The 24,571-nt window shown below is 38.0% G+C and overlaps 2 protein-coding genes across 2 annotated transcripts; one reads left to right on the plus strand and one right to left on the minus strand.

Annotated features, from left to right (window-relative positions):
• The first annotated feature begins 151 nt into the window (after window positions 1-151).
• On the plus strand, window positions 152-17,144 carry CCT2 (chaperonin containing TCP1 subunit 2). The gene is made up of 16 exons (XM_054580094.1): window positions 152-243; window positions 1,148-1,222; window positions 1,315-1,380; window positions 2,067-2,178; window positions 2,500-2,576; window positions 2,706-2,818; window positions 3,654-3,856; window positions 6,187-6,287; window positions 6,486-6,613; window positions 8,193-8,296; window positions 11,166-11,285; window positions 11,636-11,764; window positions 11,953-12,056; window positions 12,347-12,446; window positions 13,551-13,692; window positions 16,864-17,144. Exons 1-16 carry the CDS (start codon window positions 241-243, stop codon window positions 16,892-16,894), a joined length of 1,608 nt encoding a protein of 535 aa, XP_054436069.1. The 5' UTR covers window positions 152-240; the 3' UTR covers window positions 16,895-17,144.
• Window positions 17,145-23,449: 6,305 nt separating this feature from the next.
• Window positions 23,450-24,340, minus strand: LRRC10 (leucine rich repeat containing 10). Its single transcript, XM_054580291.1, has one exon. It carries the CDS (start codon window positions 24,338-24,340, stop codon window positions 23,504-23,506), a length of 837 nt encoding a protein of 278 aa, XP_054436266.1. The 3' UTR covers window positions 23,450-23,503.
• Window positions 24,341-24,571: the final 231 nt, after the last annotated feature.

The following is a 24,571-nucleotide window of genomic DNA, read 5'->3' on the forward strand; positions in this document are numbered from 1 at the left end:
TCTTTCCGCAGGGGACGCGGTGCGAGCCGAGGTCCCACCCCTCCCGCAGGAAGACCTGCGTTTACGACCAGTGGGACGCCCTTCTCCTGCCCCGCGGGCGGAGCTCGGCTGGAGCTGCTGCGCCGGCCGAAGCCCCGCCTCCTGCAGTAGGGCGTGTGGCGTCACATCCGGCTTCTCTTTCCTCTCATCCCCGGCCGCGAACTGTGAAGGAGTAGCGTGAGGGGCCAACTCCTCGGAACCATGGTGAGCCTAGCCCCGCTGGTCCTTCCCCGCCATACCCCGCTGTGTCCTGCCGCTCCTCTGCCCCCTCTAGTCCTTCCAGCGCAGCTGGCGCGTTGTATCTGTCCCCCACAACCGCTGCACATGGTGCGGGCCAGGGCGTGTGGCCTGTGCCCAGCCCGCGGGTGAAGCCCTCGGTGCGGGCCAGGGGAAGGGGTGGGCCTCCAGGCCAACGTCTCGGTTCTGAGACGGCCTCTCCGCAGTCCGAGAACTCCGAGGGCCGCGACTCACCCCCAAGCGGAGAAATTTCTAGTGCCCCGGGCGGGCCGCTGAGGCAGGCCCCGCCTTCGTCGGGGCGGAGTTTGGGGTGGCGAGGAAGGAGCGGGCGGGTGGGAGCTAGGCCGCCGCGCTGTCCCGTCCGCCTGGCGGTTGTCCCGCTAGTGGCCTACCCCCTTTGCCTGCCTTTTCCTTAGATTAAAATCAACTTCAGTCTTGCATTTCTTAACAGTTAATTTCTTCAGTGTATAATTTTTGTTCCTGGAGCACTCGTAGATACAAAACGCAAGGTCCTTTTATACAGCTTTAGCAATCCCTTTTCCCCCTTAAATAAATGACTGCCCGGATGATGGAGAGCTTTATTTGTTAGGAAAAAAACACTGTTCTATAAATTAATTTTTTATCTATCTACTTGGAAGTCTTGGGGAAGGCATCTAAGTATATATATTGAGGAATCTTGGCATTCAGGTGGGTACAGCAAGACTTATCCCGGGGGTCATTTTCTAAATTATAGAAATGACTAACCCATAGGCTGGACACCTGAAACTAATATAACATGGAATGTAAACGCTAGTTGAAAAATAAAAAGCGAAATTGAAATAATTTAAAAAGAATATTGGTATTCAAACTGGTTCTCACTTTTCCTTTTCAGGCGTCCCTTTCCCTTGCACCTGTCAACATCTTCAAGGCTGGAGCTGATGAGGAGCGAGCAGAGACAGCTCGTCTGGTAAGCCTTGCTCTCCTTGTAAAGATGCAGTTATACTTTTACAATTTTAAGACTAGAATTGATTTTGAAAATCTCTTTGATTTTTACCCCAGTCTTCCTTTGTTGGTGCCATTGCTATTGGAGACTTGGTGAAGAGCACCTTGGGACCCAAGGGCATGGTAAGAAAAACGCGATTCTTATGTTTTGATACTGTTTAGAGTTCTTAGTGGAAATAAACATAGTAAACGACAACTTTCTGATGCTTTTTAAATCTTTGAAACTTAATTCTACAGGTAAGACATGGACACAGTCTCCTTACTAAAAATCAGAACAGTATTCATACGGCTGAAGTCCCATTCCATGCCACTCCCCTCCCCCGTGACAGCCACTGTTACCAATAGGATGTAAATCTTTCCAGTATCTTTGTTCACTTATGTAAATATATGTGTGTCTTATGTATTTTCTTCTATACTTGTCAGATTATAGTTTATTTAGATATTATTTATATTGTAGTTTTCCTGTAGTTTGCTTTGTTAAAATCTTGCCTCTTCAAGTGTCAATAGTAGTCAGCATCTGAATTATTTTATAGTTTATATCTGTGACTATACTGAGTGATACTTAGTGTGTTTCTATTGTTTTGGTATTACAATGCTGAAACAACCTTGTTTATGTCTCCATTGATCTTCTAGTGTTTTTACCAAGGTAGATACCAAGGCTTGCTTGTGGGTGTATGCATTAAAAAAATTATAATGGATTTTGCCAAATAGACATCCAGGATAGGTACCCATTAGCAGTATATGAGGTTATAGATTGACCCATGCATTAAAGATATGTTTACATCTTCAGCCAAATATGTTCCTTGTAGGACAAAATTCTGTTAAGCAGTGGTCGAGATGCCTCTCTCATGGTGACCAACGATGGTGCAACTATTCTGAAAAACATTGGTGTTGACAATCCAGCAGCTAAAGTTTTAGTTGGTGAGTCTGAAGATGGTACTGTTTTGTTAACATTTTGAAATACGTTTTTAACAGGCTGTGTTGACTAACTGTACTTTCGACTGTTCACTTTTGAGTTACTGTCATTATTAAAATACAAGCTTCTGGAATGCCGTGTAATTATTGATGGTAAAAGTATTGCATTTTATACCGAAAAATTCCTAAGAATTTGTCATGTGAGGCAACCAGGCAGGTGAGGTGTATTGGTAGTGGGTATATTTGGAGGATTAGGTAAGCGACACAGAAGTAATTTAAAAGGCAGAATCAAATATAAGTGGGTTAACAACTAACTTGTTTTTCTAGATATGTCAAGGGTTCAAGATGATGAAGTTGGTGATGGCACTACCTCTGTTACTGTTTTAGCAGCGGAATTACTAAGGGTAAGGCTGTCTGAGTGAGTTATACTTCGTTTTATTAATCATTTTTTACTACTGTGGTTTTCAGTGTCAAAAATAATCAAGTTCTTACATTTTTACTATTGACAAGTATTTTCCTCTGTTTATTAATAGGAAGCAGAATCTTTAATTGCAAAAAAGATTCATCCACAGACCATCATTGCGGGTTGGAGAGAAGCCACAAAGGCAGCAAGACAGGCCCTGCTGAATTCTGCAGTCGACCATGGGTTGGTATACCAAAACACTATGATAAGTATTTGACATTCTTTGTAAAGTGTGCTCAGTGTACAAAGTCTAGAGAACAGGGAAAACATATACAAACATGATTCTGCTGCCTCATCCTGCCCCAACATAAAACCCCACACTACAGAGAGAGCCACTAAGTTAAAGTTAGGGTGTTCATTTTTTGCCTAGATAATCACAGTAAGTGAAACAAATAGTAGCATTGTGTAGAGGATCATTCGCCTCTAATGTAGTTAAATAACAACCACATTTTTGGGTGTTAATATTCTCTGTAATATGTTTAATTGAGGTATGCTGTTGATTGTATTACTGCAGTATAATACATTCATCTGTAGCTGGAGATTAGTGTTTCGACAGCATTTCGCTTTATGTTGTGACACACTTATTACCCCCAAAAATGTTTCAAGAAGTATTGCTGGGTTCAAAGATAAGTAATCCTCTGGAAAAACATTTACTAATTTACACTTTATACACTTTACAATTTATACCTGTATAACAGCATCTGTTTCCTCGTGATCTTGATATCGTTTGGTATGCTTCTGTGTGCTTGTGTTTTTTCATTATAGTTTACCAGTTTGGTGGTGAGGAAAATAATATCCTTTAATTTGCATTGTTTGCTTACTGGTGAGGTTTAATTCTTAACATGTGAGTCCTGACTAGTTGGGGTGAAATTATGTATTGACAGATGAATATCTCAATAAATTTTGAAAAATAAAATAGGGTTGATATCTCAGAAGAAACATTTAAGGATGACGAAGTAAATTTAAGCATTTGATAGTAAGAAAGTCCATGAGTTTTCTTGTGTGATTGTTTTTTTAGTTCTGATGAAGTTAAATTCCGCCAAGATTTAATGAACATTGCAGGAACAACATTATCTTCAAAACTTCTTACTCATCACAAAGATCACTTTACTAAGTTAGCTGTAGAAGCTGTTCTCAGATTGAAAGGCTCTGGTAATCTGGAGGCAATTCATGTCATCAAGAAACTTGGAGGAAGCCTGGCAGATTCCTATTTAGATGAAGGTATGTATATATGTTGAATGTGGGCAAACAAGCTATGAGGAGCTGTTGACAGGTAAATACTGAGTGAATCCTGTTTTTAACTAGTCAGGACTAGTAACGCTTTACTAGTGTTTACCAGAAAAATCTGTCTTTAAGGACAAAAATTATATTATAGCCATTTTTGTCATTTTCACCTATTTGTTAAATTGACAGTGTTCTTCATCTCACATCATCCTAGCCTTTTGATAATATCTAGGTTCTGTTTATACTTGGAAGATATTTTCAGTTTCTAATAAAGATAAATTACTGTTTTCTTTTTCTGGAAGTCAGCTATTTTCAAATGACCTTTTTTCCCAGGATTAATTACATCTGTTCTCCAGGAAGGGTCTGGGATAAGTCAAATCATTTAGTTGGCAGGTGTTGGAGTTTTACAGGGTCCGGTACAAATAAGGCCCATTTTTAATTACAAAATCATAAACATGTAATTCTTTAACATAACATCACACTCAAACATACCATATGACATTTTAAGTGAAATATTCAAATTAAAACTAGAAATTATTACACCCATATTATTACCCTGTCAACTCCACACAAGCAGGTGTTTACTTCTGACAGACCCTGTTTGTTTTTTGGTGTTCTTAAAGAGTGATAAATTAGTCTCAGCAATTGCTATTTTCCTAATGTACTTTGTCCATAAAGTAGGAATTTTCCAAGTACCTTTACATTGTATTTACTTCAAAATGACCTATAGATGTAGTTTATGCATTCTCTTCTATAGATAAGAAAGAAATAAGTTGTGCCTTACAGTTTCTGCTTTACCACTGATACAGAGTCCAAGTATTGCTGCATGTCAGCTGTGTCTTCCAAGGGAGTAACAAGTCTGCAAATATTCTTGGTTGAGTTTATGGGCAAGGGCACTGTAGCATTTCCAGATAGGGGCTGGTAGTAGGGAAAGATAAAACAAAAATAGTTACCTTTCTTTATCTGCTCTGTGCCAGGCATTCTAATAGGAATTTTACTTAAAATCCCATTTGTTGTTGTACTGACCCAGTGAGTGAGAATTAGGTTCTGCTTAGTAGAGCAGAAAACCCAAGATGATAATGGCTTAATAAAAGTTACATGTGCATCTAAAAGAAGCCTGGAGAAGCAGTACTGTCCTTGAATGATAGTTCTAAATCAACAGGGCCTTAGGCTGGTGACTGATACCTATCTATGCCACTGCTTACATTCCTGTTTTACAAATGAGTAAGGTTGAATACATTTTCCAAGGTTGCATACATAGCCTGTATGCAGCAGAAGCATAATTGGGGCCAGGTCTGTCTGACTCCATTGTCCATGGCTTTTTCATTTTATCATCAGTCTCGGTTCTTTAAATTCCAGTAATCTCTAGCAATACCCCGTGTATCTGAATCTTCCCACCCTGTTTTATATTGGTTTTATGTTAATAAGAGTAGACATAATACCTTTACATTGCAGCCCACATTCCTGTGTATGTAGTATGCTGTATTTCTGAAATACAAGTTTCAAAATACTGTTTGCTCTAAACATTTGTGCTGTGCTCTTGAATTTTTCTGTTTTATATATTTTTAAAATGACCTTCTAAAATGATTTTTGTGATTACTATTCTAGTGATTAGAATGATTTATAGGGTCTCTCTAGGAGCTTAGACTTAGTCTAAGTATTAAAGTCTTAAATTAGACTTAAGTGTATTTTTTGAAAGTATTGGGTTCGCCAGAAGTTTGTTTGGTTTTTTCCCCTAAGATTGCTCTAGTAGCGCTTAGTTGTCTTTAACTTCATTCAAAACAGTTTTGTTAGATTGTATTGTGACAGCTGTCATATTGGTGTGCAGTTTTAAAAAAATCAAAATTGGTGAATTTTTGTGTAGTCATTTTAGTATTGAAGATGGAAGAAGATATGCAACACTTTCTGCATATTATGCTTTATTATTTCCAGAAAGGTAAAAACACAACTGAAATGCAAAAAGAGATTTGTGCAGTGTATGGGGAAGGTGCTATGGCTGATTGAATGTGTTAGAAGTGGTTTGCAAAATTTTGTGCTGGAGATTTCTTGCTGGACAGTGGCTGGGTAGACTCGTTGAAGTTGATAGTGATCAAAGCAAGACATTAATTGAGAAGAATCAGTGTTCTACTGTGTGGGAGATTGCCAACACACTCAAAATATCGAAACCAATAAAATTATTGGTGAAAATGAAAAATGTGTCTTTTATTTTATTGAAAAAACTAAATGGACTTTTTGGCCAACCCAATAATTTGATAAAGCAGACAACTTTGTAAGAGTTACTAACTCAATCTTGAAGTATTTACTACAAAACTCTCCTCGTATTGTAGGCTTTCTGTTGGATAAAAAAATTGGAGTAAATCAACCAAAGCGAATTGAAAATGCTAAGATTCTTATTGCAAATACTGGTATGGATACAGACAAAATAAAGGTATGTTTACATTTCTTGAAATTCTTGATTGCTAGCTGCTATAAACTTGGAATCAGTTGCACCAAAAAACTTGAGTATATACAAATATATACACATGCCAACAGTTTTTGGTGTATTCACATAAAAATGTTTACATATGCTGTGGGACTCTGAAGAGTAATTAAAGCGATGTTGTTGTTTTGCTTTTCCCTTTCTTAGATATTTGGTTCTCGTGTAAGAGTCGATTCTACAGCAAAGGTGGCAGAAATAGAACATGCAGAAAAGGAAAAAATGAAGGAGAAAGTTGAACGTATTCTTAAGCATGGAATAAATTGCTTTATTAACAGGTCTGTGTATTCTTGCATTAACCATATTCGTAACAATCTAAGAAAGGATTTTTTTCTAAAAAGATTTATGGAAATACCTTATGTAGCAATTTATTTAGGAACTGCTGTTTTTTTTTGTTTTTTTTTTTTTAAATAATACGGCAAGTCATTTGCATTATAATTTTAGTGATATTGTGTGATTATACTTTACTAAACCTTTTTATCTTGACAGTAGCTGTTTCCTGATTTGGCAGTTACTAGTTTTGTTGTAGTATACATATATTTGGTGGAGAGTTAATTTTGTATTAAATGATAGGAGTTTAAAGTAGTAAAAAGCTAGCATAAAAATAAAGCAAGAATGAAGGGATGAAAATAATAAGAATTTTAAGGCTTTTCATTTGTATGAAAATACAAACCTTTCTCATATATCCTTAATTATTAGTATTTAAGGCTTCTATGAATTTTTTAAAAAAGATTTTCTTTATTTTTAGAGAGAGGGGAAGGGAGGGAGAATGAGAGGGAGAGAAGCATCGATGTGGGAAAGATACATCGATTGGTTACCTCTCGTCCCCAACTGGGGACCCAGCCCACAACCCAGGCATATGCTCTGACCGGGAATTAAACCAATGACCCTTTGGTTTGCAGGTTGGCACTGAATACCATACCAGCCAGGGCTTATGGATTGTTTTGAATGAGGAAAATATCAAGAGGAGTAGCACAGATCAATGAAATAAATGGTCTTAGTTGACTTAGAGAGAATGTTTGAGGAAAAATAACTGTTTTAAGCCCAATGTTGGCTTTTGAAAAGTAGGTTTCTAAACCTACTTTTAAATCTATGTGATCTGTGAATCTGATAACATTTTGCCTAGCAGTGTATTATAAAATTATAATTCTGCTTTTTTAAAAAGTTATAAACACATGTTCTTTTTACTCCTATTGTAAAAGTAACATGTTCATTTTGGAACATAGAAAAGTATGAAGAAGAAACAATCTAGAGTCTAACCTCAGGAATTCTTTCCTTTAAGTTGACTTCTGTGTGTGGTGTTCTAGTTTCATTTTTTACTTAGTTGAGATCATATACCATAAACTGGTAACTCACTTTTTAAATCTAACAGTATATATATTTTTTACTTAAAATTACAAATTTTTTTATAATTTTTAAATTTTCATTTATACAAATGTACTTTCCTGGTGGACATTGGAGTGATTGGCAAGTATTATTTTATATAAAAATCCTTTCAGATATCTTCATTACATGTTTTATTACCTAATTTTCTTGCTGTAGATTATCAGCAGTGTAATTAAAGCATATGAGTATTTTGGTTTTGATGCATTACTGTTGAATTTCTTTCTAGTTTATAGCAGTAGCAGTAATTTAAAAAAAAAAACCTATTTCTAATACTAGCATGGATGCACTAGTGTTATAATTTCTAAATTATTGTATATTTAAGAAATTGTATCTTGTTCTAATTTTCATTTCTTTGATAACGGGGGAGGTAAAAATTTTTCCATGTTTTTTTCCCCCTGTGGATTTTTTAAAAAAAAATCTACTGTATTTTATCTTGTGGCGTAACAATATTTTTATGTATTTTATTTATAGGCAATTAATTTATAATTATCCTGAACAGCTCTTTGGTGCTGCTGGTGTTATGGCCATTGAGCATGCAGATTTCGCAGGTGTGGAACGCCTGGCTCTTGTCACAGGTATGGGGGAAAGTCATTAAATTCTAACAAACATAATAATCCCTCTTTTTATTTACTGAGTTTTAGTACAGTTCACTCTTGAACAATGCAGGGTGAGTGAGGGAGCCAACTCCCAGCCACAGGCAGTTGAAAATTGCATATAACTTTTGACTTTGCAGAAACTTAAAGTCAGCCCTGTGCACCAAACTGCAGTGAAGAAGTTGACCCTTGAATAACATGGGTTTGAACTGCACAGGTCCAGCTTTTTAAGCCTGCTTACAAGTGGACCAATGGAATTCAAACTCATGTTGTTCACGGGCCAGCTGTATATGTAACTCATTGCTGAGAGTACAAAGAAATCCCTTTTAAGTTAGCCTGAAATCTGATGTACGCTTTTTGGCTATCTTTAGTTACATTATTTTTATTTTTTAAAAAAGATTTTATATATTTTTAGGGAGGGAGGAAGGGAGGGAGAAAGAAAGGGAAAGAAACATCTCTCAGTTGCCTTGCACATGCCCAACTCAGAACCTGGCCTGCAACCCAGGCCTGTGCCCTAACTGGGAATTACACTGGCCACTTCTGTTCGCAGGCCAGCGCTCAATCCACTGAGCCACACCAGCCAGGGCAATTACATTATATTTAATATGCTAAATTATATGCCAGATTTACCGTGGGTAAAGATTGCTTTTTGTTGTGTTATTTTAAAGATACATACTATGTTATTTTTCACAAACCCATGGGACCACTGTCCTAAACATAAAGTCTCTGCAAGCTAGAGCTTGAAAAAAAGAATCTTATGTTTTTATCTAGTTTTTCATTTACTTATTTCTAATGCTAAGTTGGTAGTTTAATGCTTTGTGCCCTGTATGGTAGTGCAGTTATGATAGTCTTTATTGAACACTTAACCATATGACAGGCAGTGGGTCAAATACTTCAACATTGCTTTCATTACGTTTTGAAAATTTCTGGAAGCAGTAAATGTTGAATTAAGTATGGAACAGTCTGGCAATGTGTGATGAAAAGTTAGTATACTCCAGCACCCACCCTTCAGAAGAGGTGTGAGTAATGTAATTTCAGTTGCATGCGGTAGAAATGATGTTTACAGGTAAGGTGTGTCTAAATCAAAATGACATTAAGAGTGCAACTTGTTTACTTTCTATTGTGGTAATGGATTTTAAAGTAAGTTCTAAACAGCCCTGTAAGAACTAAGCATTAAAAACTTTTAATTTTTAGGTCCTTGAAAATAAATGAATAGGTTGGAAAGTTGGTTTGGGATCTGGCAATGAGAATTAAGGAGAGTGGGGTTTGAGATGGAAAGCCACTGAGAATGTTGACTTTAGTTTGGAACTGCCATGAGTATTAAAATAAATTAAAGGGTACTAATGAATGCAGAGAGTAGCATTGGTCTCATTTCAGAATTCTTAAGCCATTTTTAATAATCTAAGAAACATCATCTTCTGACCTAAAAAGAGACTTTTTCATTTTATTAATTCAAAGTGGTTTTATCTGTTCTAATTAAAGTTCTTTAAAAGCCATTGCACACTTGATGCTTAAGGTTATAAAACTTAAGATGCTTATGTTTATGTAACTGTTCTTTAATGCAATAAACTTAAAGACAAAAGAAATGTGAATGATAGCACATTCATGGGATAAGTTGATATCATAAGGACTTGATACATGAAATTGCCACATATACTCAGAAGAAAATTTACTGCACCAATTATACCAACCGAGGTTGACCCCCTTGATATTAGCTTACATGTAGTCATAGTGTGTGAAATTGTTTCTTGCAAATACCAAGAAATACCTTGTAAGCAGATAAAGATGAGTGAGTGTAGGAAAAGTGAAAATTCTCACAGGCCAAATTAGTCTAATTTTTGGGATATGATGCTCCAAACACTGATAGGGTCTCTTACTTAGAAAACAAAATCTCAGAAATTTGCCAACCAAAAAGAATTTCAGTCATACAGATTATCAGTATAAGTTAGTAAAGTTGGGAATACCAGAGTTCTTTTTAATAAATTAATTGTAAATATACATGTGAAGCATTAATTATTCAGCAGATATATCGATAAGGCGAAGAGGGGTGGGTGATGATAGAGGGATTCTGCTTTATTAAAAGAGATTGATGATCTAGAGAAAAGGATTTTAAAATGGAAATCTAACTTTTGCTTAATTAGGAACCAGGAAAGGAAATGGCTAGCCCTTACAGTTTACAGCATGAAAGGTTGAGGGAAAATAGGAATAGAAATAAGACATAAGGAATAAAATGAATTTACTTTTTTGACATCTCAATTAAACTTGCTCTGGAAAATTTTCAGTATATATTTCCCCTTTTCTAGGTCTTACAGGGCTTTCTGACATTTCAGTTATTGTGATAGCAGATACCAAGTGCCATTAAACTGTTCCTAAATTTCATACATCCGTTGACATAATAGGACTAGTTAAATGTTTTCATTTTTGCTTGGGAGATTAGGTCATAAGAGTATTGGTCTCATAGACCAATTCAGAAGAGAATCTATTTAAATTCAGACTTAAAGGTAAATGTTAAAGTTTCCATTTAATCTTTGGAGGGTAGTATACAGTGCGTGCACAGGCCTGAAGCCAGACTGCTTGGATTTGAATCCCACCTTCACGTCATTTGTTCAAACTATATAACCATGGATGAGAAACTGAATAGCTCTTTGCCTCAATTTTATCATTTCTAAATGGCATAATAATGGACCATATCTCATTAGGATTGTTGTAAAAAGTAAGCCAACTTCATAAGAGATGCTTCAAAGAGTGCTTAGCATACAATAAGCAATCAACTTTTAATAGATTACCTGTTAAATACTGCTTGTTCAGAAGCAAATTTTAAACCTGTTGTGCATTTAATTTATGTTCATAGGTGGTGAAATTGCCTCTACCTTTGACCACCCAGAACTAGTGAAGCTTGGAAGTTGCAAGCTTATTGAGGAGGTCATGATTGGAGAAGACAAGCTCATTCACTTTTCTGGAGTAGCCCTTGGTGAGTGATTATGTAGATTTGGTTTAGCAAATCCTTGTCAGGCTCTGTTGAAGTGAAAGAAACAGTTACATAGCTGTTAGAATATGATGTGTCCTAATTCTTGTGAAGCATGATCTCTGTTAATTTTGATCTGTTTTGAGGTCATCCTTACGTTAATTGTACCTTTGTGTACAGTGCATTTTCAACATAATTTTTAGATAACTTAGAATTATGAATGTGAATTGTCAGCAAAGAGAATGTATAACAGTGGAAGACACATCAGCTTTCAAAACAAGTATAACTAACACATAAATGTTTGTTTCATAATTAAGTGCTTATTGTGACATAAGAATATTGTTTTTTAACATCAGGTGAGGCTTGCACTATTGTTCTTCGTGGTGCCACTCAACAAATTTTAGATGAAGCCGAAAGATCTTTGCATGATGCTCTTTGTGTTCTTGCCCAAACTGTGAAAGATTCTAGAACAGTTTATGGAGGAGGTAAAACATTTTATTTATTTTCTTCAAGTATAGCATAAATTGTAAGTGGTTTTAATGGTTCTTATCGAAATGGTATGTTGCTTTTGCACTTAGTTTTAAAATGCTTGACATGCCTAAGGGAAGTCAGTAATTCAGTGTCTTTGAGACAACTAAGCATAATGGTATCTTACTGGATTTTTAATCCATAGGCTGCTCTGAGATGCTGATGGCTCATGCTGTGACACAGCTTGCCAATAAAACACCAGGGAAAGAAGCTGTTGCAATGGAGTCTTATGCTAAAGCACTGAGAATGGTAAGTTAAAAATAAGAGATGTGACCTTAAATTTTGTTGGTATTGATGGTTTTTAAGTGAATATATTTTTCTAACTTGGGCATAAAATGTTTCTTTTCTTGGTCTTAAGAAAAAGAGCAGGATCATACCACCTTTAAATTTGATTCTGGAATTTATCTTCTCAATGAGCAGTAATTAAAAACAGATTTTACAATGTTTCTAAATATGTAATTTTTAAAAAGCTATCCTAAGTAGTCATAAATGAGTTATACTAGAATAGATAGTAACCACTTGTCTTCTTCACTTCATAGTTGCCAACTATAATAGCTGACAATGCAGGCTATGACAGTGCAGATCTGGTGGCACAGCTCCGAGCTGCCCATAGTGAAGGCAATACAACTGCTGGACTGGGTAAGGAATCAGCTGGGACCTTGCAATTGTTAAGAGTAACTTTTATTTTAAAAAAATATATTTACTTATTTTTAGAGAGGGGGAAGGGAAGGATAAAGAGAGGGAGAAAAACATCAATGTGTGGTTGCCTCTCATGTGCCCCCCACTGCCATGCTTATAACCCAGGCATGTGCCCTGACTGGGAATAGAACTGGTGACCCTTTGGTTCGCAGGCTGGCACTCAGTCCACTGAGCCACACGAACCAGGGCAAGAGTAACTCTTTACCAAGATCTTTACTTTTCTTTTTGTTCGTGAATTCTCTTGATAACCATATAAGACTCCTTTGGCCCTTTTGTAAGCTTTACATATTCTAGGAAAATATTTTACTTCATATTCTCAACACTGCCAAACTCTGTGTTTTCCATAAAGGGTATAAATCTAGTTGGAAGATTGGTAACTAGTTTATTATATTATGAATTATAAAACTTAAGTACATAAGCATTCCAAAATAAGTGTAAATTTAACTATATGTCTTATAATATAATCAGCATTAACTCCCAGTCTCATGGTAAACTTCTGAGACATTCTTGAGTGCAAATCTCATACATAGACAAAAGTGGCCAAAAAGGCAGATTTAGTTCAGATTGTAAAATATCTCAAACTATCTGGGACATCATAGGAATAGTCTTAGAAGATAGATAGATAGTCCTGTCATGGACAAGGGAGAGCTGATGAATAACGATCTGTAGGAAGGTGGAGTAGGATTCTCAAAGGAAGAAAAATAAATTACTTCTAAATCCTCTCATCCAGTTCCTAAGAATTCATGGTAATTAGTGATGAGCAAATTTTCTGTAGTAATTTTACAGACATAAGTAGGTTAAGCTAGGTGATCTAGTGTTTTGTATAAATTTTTCATCATTTGACGTAGTTGCCCTACATTAATACAAATAATCGGTAGTTGGTGTTTTGATTTTTTTAAAAGGCTTTTCTTGAGTGGTAAGAGTTGAGTAATTTGGTGTTGTAATTTTATTTTTCATAACAGGCTTAATTTTATTTAAGTCATTAGTGATGTTTGGATACTTGTTAAAATTGTGGTTTTTTTAGTAAGTACTTTTTGTTGTCAGATATGAAGGAAGGTACTATTGGTGATATGGCAGTACTGGGTATAACAGAAAGTTTCCAAGTGAAGCGACAAGTACTTCTGAGTGCGGCTGAAGCAGCAGAGGTGATTCTGCGTGTGGACAACATTATCAAAGCAGCACCAAGGTATTGTAGCACGATAAATCATTTCTTAGAAAAAGTTCTTAACATGGAAACCAAAAAAAAAAGGTAACTGCATATAATGGTTCTTGATAAAAAATGTAGCAATTTTTGCTTAGATGAAAGAATTACGCAAGTTAGTTAAAGTATGTTATCACAACTCTTAGACTTAAACCAGAAAAGCTTAGGGGGGAGCAGGGTATGGTGACACGGAATAGCACTTGGAATTGAAAGGGCACATAAAGAGGCAGACTTGAAAAGGTCAAGAACCAGAGAGCTTTTGGGCGCGGGTGTGCAGTAGTCAGAACTGATGACTTTCTTCCATGATGGGTCAGCTCCAGTCGTTTTCTGTCCTGGGTACACTGTTCCATATCAACATTCTTAAGCACATAATTAGCACAGTTACTTACATGTTACTATACCAGCAGTTTTTCTAAAATGCCAAATTCTTTTAAAAACTCATTAACATAAAAATGGTTAAATGGCCAGAAAATCTTAACTTTTGAAAATTCATTTAATAATTTTAATTGTTACTATTAATACTTACCAAAACCATTTATTTTATGTCCTGGTGGTAGTTCAGAGAGATGGGAGGGGATGGTGGCTTGGACCAGGAGATAAAAGTGAAGGTGGTGAGAAGTGGTTGATAAAAGATACATATTTTGAAGGTAGAGTCAGCAGGATTTGATTGTGGGGTGGATACAGGGTGTGAGAGGAAAGGGGATTGTGGATAATTCAAGGTTTTTGTAGGGAGAAATATCGAGTTTCTCTTAACTGAGCTGGGAAGGGCTTTGGGAGGGAAGAAGTGGATGTCAGTTTGGGACATTTGAGATGTCTCTTGATTATTCAGTTGGGAAGTTGATTTCTGTAGTTTAGGAGAGAGGTTGGAGCTGTCATTACAAATTTAGGTATTGTCAGCCTGTATGTGGCATTGAAAGCCAGTAGACTAGTCCAGTCGCCAAGAGAGTGAATGTAGCCAAAGAAGGAAAGTGGCTTTAAGGACTGAGCACTAGAAAATTCCAGTTAGAAGTTTGGAAAAATTCAGAGCAACCAGCAAAGGACACTGAAATGTAAAGAATGGATAATTATTTAAACTAGATGATGGCCACATGAGGGTTCCTGATACAGTTTCTGCTTTTATATGCATTTGAAGTTTTCTGTAACACAAAATTTTAAAGATTGCTTGGTAGGCGGTTGCTGCTGAGATGGGAGGAAAAACCAAGGGAATGTGTGTCCAGAAGCCAAATGAAGAAAGGATTTAGAGAGGAGGAGTGATCAACTGCCAAAATGATGCAACTAGGTCAAGTAAGATAAGGAGAGAAAATTGACCTTAAAAATTGGACTTAATTACGGAGGCCATTGGTAATCTTGACAAAGAGTTTTAGTGGAGTGGAGGGAATGGGAAAAGAGGAATTGCAGAGAGTATATATAGACTGCTTTTTGGAGGAGTCTTGTGATTGGGGGCAGAGAAGTGGGATAGTAGCAAGAGGAGGTGTGTTTACTTTGGAAATTCAGTTTAAGTGGGAATGATTTCCTAAGAAGAGGAAATGATTGATGCAGGGCAGGGGAGCTGTCCACTAAGCAGCTGCAGGGGTTAGTGGGAGATCAGAGAACAGGAGCTGGAGTTGGTTTTAGACAGGGGCACAGGGAGTTCATCTATAGTAACAGGAGGTGAGGTAGGAATGCTACTAGGAAATTGCATCTTAAATGCACTAAGTTATAGAGGACCTTGTTCATGCAGACCCTGTACTCATTTCATTGGCCTCTATGAGTGGCAGCTATTCTAATAATATTAGGGGAAGGAAAGAGTAGAAAATAGTGATTTGGATGTATAGAGAACAGATGAAATGGTACTTAAATCCTCTGTGATTAGTAGTGAAAAGAGGACTGGGCTGAAAAATCTGGAGATTCACTGCTTCTGATATCGGGAGGACAGGGTAATGAAGAGTACTTCCATCGCTGGTTTTCCATATTTTGAAATGGAAAATTAGTCAGGAAAGGAGAAATGGACAGAAAGGGTTTTTGGAAGCAGTGCCACCAAAGATGGTTAAATGCAGTTAATGTTTTTTATTGTCTTTAAGCAGAATGATAGCAAGAGGCAACTATCTGAGTTCAATAATTAAATTTTTCCAACTTGGGATCAAGGTCGTGTAACCACATTCACTCTCAAAAAATCTTCAAAATAATTCATCTCCCTCAACCACCTTTGAAATACTCCTAATACTTCACTTGATCTGGTAACATTGTTTCAGAGGTTTATCTATTAAATATATCAGAAATTCTGATATATGGGGCTGTGGACTTTTCATACTAGTTAAGTAACACCCAGGGGGCTCGTTTTCAGGTCAGTGCCCTTTGACGGCTGCCTGATAACTTTTTCTGGATTGACGTCTTTCAGCATCCAGTAGTCATCCTCCCATTAGTCACCAAGGTTGGAAGGGTTTATCTCTTTATGTGATTCCAGTATGCTATACTCTCCTTGGGTCTGTTTTTGAATTTTTTCTGCTTTTTTTAACTGTTGTGCTTATCTTTAGAAGCAGAGCTTCTTAAGCCCTTGCTCCTTGAAAAGGCATTAAGTAAAAATACTGCATTAGTACCCTACCATGCTACCTTCCTGAGCCATTCACTATGTGGTTACCAGAGAATGAAAGTTTAACATCTGAGATGCAAGGGGTACTGTGGCAGGTCACTCAGTCCCATCAGCACCTTACCTATTGGCGTGCGTTTTCTGCATTTAGAATGATGATCCAGAGGTTTTCATCTAGAGGTCCCAAAGCCTTTTCATTTTACAGCTTCTGGCTAAGAGTCACTGTCTTTGACTAATTTAGTAAAATTCCTTAGTACACATTAGTTGAAGACATGAATTAACATTTTCTGAAAAATACATGTTATCATTTTCTGGAAAATAATATTTGTTAAGTAGGTTGTTTGGACAAGAAGTTGAGAACTGCTCAATTAAAACAGACCTTTCTGTTTTACAGATTTTTTGTAATGTCCTCTTAATAAAATGGTTTTTGAGGGATGTTAGGAGGTAGAAACAGCTTTTAGAAACTTGGGTTATGATGGCCTTAAGTTTCTAGCTGTGTTTGTATGTAATATAAACTTTTGGTTGCTGTCATGCTTTTCATTTTCACCATTTGACTTTTTTCTTACGTGTGTGTTGTATGATCCTTGCAGGAAACGTGTGCCTGATCACCACCCCTGTTAAGCATTCCTGTATGCTGTTAATATGCCCTGGACCAGTTCATAGTAAAGTTGTTCAGAAGACTTCGACGTCTTAAAGAAGACTGTGAAATCGAAGTTTATCTGTGGTTCTTACATCCTTAAGTTTGGACATTTAGCGGACCTTTTACTTTAACATGGGTCTAATTTATTTGCTGTTCATTTTCCATAAAATTTAGTTGATTTAAAAGTCCATTTCTCATACTCTGCATCAAAATAAAAATTTGAACAATTAACTTAGCCGTTACCTCTCTTAGTGATTTCTTTCTTGTAACTTAATGGGTATGAACGATGGTACTTTCAGTAGAGTTGTTTCAGCTTAACTACTGATTGACCTTAAACATTTATAAAATAATTATCTTGATTAATACAAATCTAAGTCAGATGTGCTAAATATACACTAATGTTTGGTTCTCATATATAACCTTTATTAACCATTTATTTAGTGAAAATACTGTAGCCTTCAGCACTCATTTAATTTTGTGGAGTTAAGTACCATCTCTTACATGGGAAAACCTTACGATGGTTTCTGTTTAAGTTTGAAAGAGTCAGGTTTAACGTTGATTGTTGCAAGCTACTTTCTTGCAGCAATCACCTCTGATGCTTTATAAGGTAGTGTTCTTTTAAAGAAGATGGGTTTTGTTAAGACTAAAGCATTGCTGTTGCTAGGGCTTTTGTTTTTGGCAAATGGAGTCTATAGAGAGAAAATGATAATGGGAATAAGTATGTACAAATTTAGTGGTCATTTTAGACTTGGAGGTTTTTTATTCATCAGGATATAACAGAATGGACAAAAATAAAATGAGAAAGCCCAGCAGTAGATAACGAGTTTTTGCTGGGTATCTGTCTCTGTGCTAGCATCGTAGAAGGACATTTTATTCCTGGGGAGGAGCAAAAGGATTTTCAAAGGAACACTGATTAAACCAACCTTTTTTGTTTTGTTTTTGTCCAAAAGTTTCAACGTTTTAATACTACTTTGTAGAAGCTGTTAAACTGGAAAATGGTTTTCTTTGTTGTGATACCAGCTTTTGTCCTCCAACATTCACATAAAGGAGAAATATGCTGAGATCATTAAAGAGAATAATACTCATTTTATTTTTTATTATTACTTTTTTTTACTTTTAGGAATATTAATAGCAGTACTGTTTGCTGTGTAATTTTTTAAGTACTTTATCATACCTCATAACATTAGTTTACATCCAACGACAGGTGGAACAGCAGGTGAGTGTATCAAAACCTGCAGGGTTTCAGTGGGGGAGGTGGGCGTAAACGTTTCTCCTGAGGGACCAGGCGGCCTGCAGTAGCATTTTAAACTAAAAGTGTACTTGGGCACATTTTTTTTCTCCAAAGGTCTTAAAAAGAATGCACCAGTTGAAGTTCATTTAAAAAGAGGTAGAAACATGGGAGTTGAATTGTTCTATCCAACAGTACACCCGTGTCCCTTTTTGTCTTTGAATTCATATCTTTTGAAGCCCTTACAGGTTTTATTGTCATGTCGCGGAATATTCCAAGTTAACAAATTTTAAAATCTCTTTAGTTTCTAGGTGAAGTTCTAACCTAGGCTTCTCTAAGTCCTATGAGTTTTGGAAAGCAGTTTTTGTAAGGTCCAAAATGGCAAATGTAGAAGCAGTCTTTTTTATTTTCAGAAGACTGTTGTGACATAGAAATAGAAATTTGCAATGTACATTAATAGTTACTGCGTAGAAAATTCTTTAATGTTCAGGAATTTTAAAACTAGTATACTTCAGGGGTTTTTTCAATTGTTTTTTGGAGGAGAATGTGTGTGCTGGTTACTTTCCTTTTAGCTCTCCTGAAGCTGAGATTGGTTCTTTGCCTGCCTGGGTGCCGTGGCGCTTCCCCTTGATGACCGCCTCACAGTGCCCTGCAGACTGGCTTCCTGTGATTTAACTCAGGAGGCATTGGCAGGATGTGGGGAGAAGGAATCATTTTCTTTCTGTTTTTACTCTTTGGCTGCATCCTTGTGAGACAGACCACAACTATCCCTTCTCAGGGCACTCTCAGCTCTTACTGGATTTGGGTGACATTTCTGTTCCCATCTCAGCTATGTGGGTAATGGCAGCTGCTACTGTTGCTCTGGTTCCTGTGCATCAGTATTGCTACCTCAGTATTGTTCCCCTCCCCCCACCTCAGTCCTCTCTAGTAATAGTTCCTTTGTTCAAGTCTCTCCATGTAAACCATATGGGGGTGAATGAATTTTCTTGCCAGGACCCTGACAAGTCAACAGAATGCTCTTTGTACAGAATTCTGTCTTTTGTCTTGTACCTTCTCTAGTGTATTAGAACATCCCATGGAACAGAAGTGTAAAGAGGACTTAACCTATTTAAAATTAGGATTACTATAGAAATTACAGATCCTCAATATGAAGAATAAAGCAGATCTGATTACAAGAGTTTTCATTTGTAAATTGTGAGATGTACAATTTACAAAAGGGCAAAAGGGATTGAACGGGTTATGTGGAAAGTTGTGTTAACTTTCACAAGACTCTGAAGATAGTACCATTCTTGTGGGCTGGGTGCATGATAAAATCTCCAAAATTCAGGTAACTTGGTAGAATTGTGCTAGTCACCAGAGATTCAAAGATAAATTTCACCTGCCCCCCGTTCTCCAGAAGTAGACAGTCTAGATGGGGGAAAAAACACGTCAACTTGGTTGTTTTTAATAGTATTAATATCCCTTTTATGCTAGTGAGAAGGTCTGTGCATTTTTTTATAATGACAAAAGCCAGAGAGTCAAGTGTCTAGCAAATAGAAACCAATGTGCTTAGTTTCATACCTCTTGAACCTCAAGATGCATAAAGAGTTAGTGCTGAGGAGTCGTCTCATGTTTTCAAGTACAGCAGTTCCTCATACTGTTTTTTTCAATGTTTAACGATGTGATGCTGTAGGAACTTAACTCCAATTATGTCAGCCTTTGGTAAAATTGGCTGTTAGATGCCCTTTTGCTTTAAGTTGTAGAACCTATCGATGTTAACTGAGGACTTGGTACTTTGGTGATTTTGCTGATTCTGGAATGACAGGGAAAGGACAAGTATATTCATTCAGACATTTAAAAATAGAATCTTTTGGTAATGGTGTCTGTGTTTTCAGGTAAGCCAGAAGCATTGGACCATATTGCAGTTATAGTTCTCATACTTAAAACTATAGATACTATTGAAAATTTTATTGAAAATGCTTTTTTCCATTTTTTCCTTCAAGCAAGGAATTACTGATTGTAGGGTGAGTAAAAGTATTGTGCTGCATGGTGTAACAATAAAAGAACATGGTACATAAACATTAACTGTCACCTGCCAGGCACTGTTCTATGCACTTTATACCCTGTGATTTGTTTAATTCTTACAGTATTCTGAGAGGTAGAAACTTACCCATTTTACTGATGAGAAAATTGAGGTACACAGACAGTATCTGACCAGTAGTGAAGGGCAAACCTGGTAGTTTGAACTTGTTAGTTTGAAGGCCATGTTCTTAACCTTCATTATACACTCTACTTTTTTAGTTAAAATTTATTAACAAGCACACTTTTTAAGTGAAATTAGAATGATGTTGCATTTTAGGACAAAAGGAAAAACTATAGAATCATGTTAAAGATTTTACCTGGCATCACTTCTTTTGAAAGCTAAAATTCTGTACAAACTTCTGGAAGAGGTTTTATTCTGATGTGTAACACTTTGAGTTTCAGGATTTTTATCTTTTAAAAAAATTACTTTATTGGAGTGACATTGGTTAATAAAATTAACCAATTTTAACCAGTTTTAGGGTTCCAATTCTATAATACATCTGTATATTGTATTGTGTTCACCATCCCAAGTCATGTCTCCTTCCATCACCATTTTTCCCCATTTTACCCTCTCCTACCTCCTCCACTTCCCTTTCCATGTGGTTATCACACTGTTGTTTGTCTATGAGATTTTTTGTTAACCCCTTCACCTTTTTCATCCAGCCCCTGTACCACCACCTCCCCTCCAACAACTGTCAGTCTGTTCTCTCTATCTGTGAATACTGGTTGGTAGGTTTTGTTCATTGGATTCCAACTATTGAATGGTTTTTGTCTTTCTCTGACTGGCTTACTGTACTTAGCATACAAGGTGTACTCTCCAAGTCCGTTCGCGCTGTCCCAGAAGGTAGGGTTCCCTTCTTTTATACAGCCGAGTAGTGTTCCATGTGTAATAATAAAAGTTTTTTTTATCCACTCACCTACTGATGGGCACTTGGGCTGCTTTCAAATCTTCGCTATTGTAAATAACGCTGCAGTGAAAAGGGGTGCATGTATTTTTGAATTTGTGTTCCGGGTTTCTTTGGATATATTCCTAGAAGTGGGATCTCTGGGTCATAGAGTCAGGATTTGTAAAATCATAAGTAAACTTAATTTGGCGCTTAAACATTTTCCCCTTTTTTTACTTTCTACTTGTGTCAGAATTTCAAGAAAACATCAGAAGGTAACAAATGTAAATACTCATTTACATAGCTACTTTATAACATTGATTGAAACCCTGTAATGCAAAAATTTTTGGACAGCAAAATCTGATAAATTCTTCAGCATATTGTTTGAGAAATGTTTATTGTGTATTGATTATTTTAGATGACAACAGCTTGACTGTGTGCCACATGTTTATAATTTGACATTTGATTCAGACCAGTTAACTCAGGTGAGAACTCCATATAGGTCATGTGGCTTCACTTTATTTTATGGCTTTGGCCTGCAGCTACGCTGGAAAAGGGGAAAAGGGGGGCCGTTAATCTTGGAAAGGGGAAGATAAAGTCAAAAGAAAGCCAAAGCACTCATAAGACTTGCTGTAGGTACAGGTCAGAAGGTGGTTTTGTTGGCAGGAAGTTTCTATCATCAGCAGAGCATAGTTTAGTTTCAATTGTTAAGAATGAAAATAGACTATAAATCCTACTGTTTAAATCTGGACTCATTACTGAAGGAGTTAACATGTTTGACAACCTTTTACACTTAATGATTCAAGTACATGGGTTGCAGATATTCTACAGACTGCGGTGGTGATAGGAAGATTATGTGATTTGAAACTTCCTCTGGTTTAGCAAGAAATATTTGGTAGGAAAACTATGAAAATAGTCTGCTGTATAATGCCATTTGAGAACCAAACTTTGCTGGGTTAAGATGCTTTTATGGCAAAAGTAATGTTTTAAAAGCTAACTATATAGTATGTTTTAGTTAAGATGACTGTGCACTTGATTGCAAAAAAGGTTTACATAAAGGACTGTTATCAGCCCTGGCTGGTGTGGCTCAGTGGGTTGAGTTGCGGCCCTGTGAACCAAAAGGTCACCAGTTTGATTCCCAGTCAGGGCACATGGTTGCAAACCAGGTCCCCAGTTGGGGGCATGTGAGACAACCAATAGATGTATCTCTCACATACTGATGTTTCCCTCTCTTTCTCCCCCACTCCCCCTCCCTCTTGAAAAAGAGTAAAATATTTTTTTTTTAAAAAGGATTGTGTTATCAAATCACCCACTGACAGCAGTTTAAAGTTGACATAGGAAGGTCACAATATACATATTTTAAAAATGGCCAAAATGCCTAAATTTTTACACTGATCATCAGAAGACCCTATATACAAAAATCAAATCAGAACAAAGATAGAGATACTGAGGCTAAAGAGGCAGAAGTTCTGTATGTATACCCACCACCTGCAATTCAAATTTCCACATGCTTGTTTCAAGGGCGCAGATTTGTCACCTACTACCTTTAACCTGGTATGATTATGGAAATGCAGTTTCCTTCCATGAAAGGGGGTTCAATTCAGCTCTGGCTGGTTAATGTGAGTAAATGGGGGGCTGTGCTTCACAGAGGCAGCCAGGTTACAACTAGGCTTGATTTTAAAAGAGACCGCATTACCACAGATTTCACTTTCTAGATGACTCGAGCATTGTCAGTGACAGCAGTTGAAAAAAGACCTTGGGTCACACCTTATAGGGAAGATGAGCTAGGTCGATATGGACCACTGTTAAGTTTAAAGTGGCAGATGGGCTCCAGCAAGAGGCATTCTTCATCAGGGGTCTTACCAGCCTTTGCTGAAGAGGGAAAAAGCTTCATCTTGAACCTTTATAACAATAAGGTCTATGCGTCTGATTAGGTATAAATGTCTTTAAAGTGGCCTGAATTAGTAATATTTTCATACTTTTTGTGGTCACGCGGAGTAAGAAAATATATCCTCCAAAGGGCTGGGGAGAGTCCACCTAGGTAAGTACTGTAAATACCATATTTCAGGAGCTCACGAACCTCATGGCCAGCCACTTCTGGAGAGTGGAAGAGGCCACTGTGTCCCAGCCCTTGCTCTTTGCTGTTTGAACATACCTGCTTGGTATTCTCTCTGCTTGGAGAGACTGGTTTTCTGGCAAGGAAGTCATGCTGCCTATAGCACACAACTTCCCTTTGGCAGAGATGCTTGCCAGAAGATGTTTCTACTTGGTGTGATTTAGGGGTTTCATGTGACTCCGTCAGCCCTCACTGGCAGAGATACCCCAAATGTCCCAGAGCAGCCTTTTGCATTCTACTGGAGAGGTCTCCAGAAGATGCTGGAGTTGGTTTCTTGGCATTGACCTACCACTGAAGCGCCTCAGGAGTTTGTAGTCGGAAGTGGAGGAGGCAGGGCAAGTGCCTGTGCCTCCTGGCTTTCCTCGGCCAGAGCATAGCGCCTGGCTTTCCTGCGGTCGGGCTCTGGGGTCTCCTCTGCCCATCTTCCCACGCGGCGCACGCCCTTGGCCACCTTGGGCGCATTCTTGCAAGGATTGTGGTCATAGATAACCAGCTTCAGACTTGACAGGTGGGTCAGGCTGGGGAAGTAGCGGATGCTGTTCCGGTCTACATCGATCACCTCCAGGAAGGGCATGTGAAGCAGCACAGGGGGGAACTCGGTCAGCAGGTTGCCTGAGAGCCAGATGGTCCTCAGCTCCCGAAGGCGCTGGAGCTGGCCTGGTAGCAGATGCAGGGCATTAGAGCCGGCATGCAGAGTCTTAAGGAGACCAAGCTCACAGACCACATCCGGCAGCTGGGTGAGGCAGTTGGCCTCGACCCACAGGGTCCGGAGATTCTGGAGCAGGCTCAGTTCATTAGGGAGGTCACAGAGTTTGTTGTTGCCCAGGTAAAGGATGCAAAGCTGTTTCAAAGTACACACCACCTGGGGCAGAGCCTTGAAATTGTTGAAATCCAGGGCCAGGATCTGCAGATTCTGTAGCTGCCCCAGCTCCAGAGGGAGGCTGCTGAGGTGGTTGTCACTCAGGTAGAGCTTGACCAGCTCCCGGAAGGAGCACACGTGCATGGGGAAGCGGCGTAGCTGGCACCCACTGAGATCCACCATCTTGTCCAGCGGCATCTCCCGGAGGTCTCCAACCACGTAGTTCTGGCAGCGGTCAGCAGGAATGAAGGCCACGAGGGCCCTGATGGTGTTCCCCATGCAGAGGCCGGTGGCATGACGAGCCGCAGCCCACCGAGGGACGGGGCTGCCGCGGACTGCTCTGAGGCCTGTCCTCCCCTCCCGTTATAACCTGGGGATGGCGCGACAAAAGCCAGTCACTTCAACGGAGAAAAGTGCTTCTGATAGCAACCTGAGTGTCGGGTGACAAGGCCCCGCAGACAGGCAAGGTCCAGGAGGCCAGATCTGACGCCCATATTTGCTTTCAATCCC

Source organism: Pteronotus mesoamericanus, unplaced genomic scaffold (genome assembly GCF_021234165.1).
Source record: "Pteronotus mesoamericanus isolate MK-2021 breed Mesoamerican mustached bat unplaced genomic scaffold, CSHL_Meso_final contig_56, whole genome shotgun sequence".
NCBI classification, from domain to species: domain Eukaryota; kingdom Metazoa; phylum Chordata; class Mammalia; order Chiroptera; family Mormoopidae; genus Pteronotus; species Pteronotus mesoamericanus.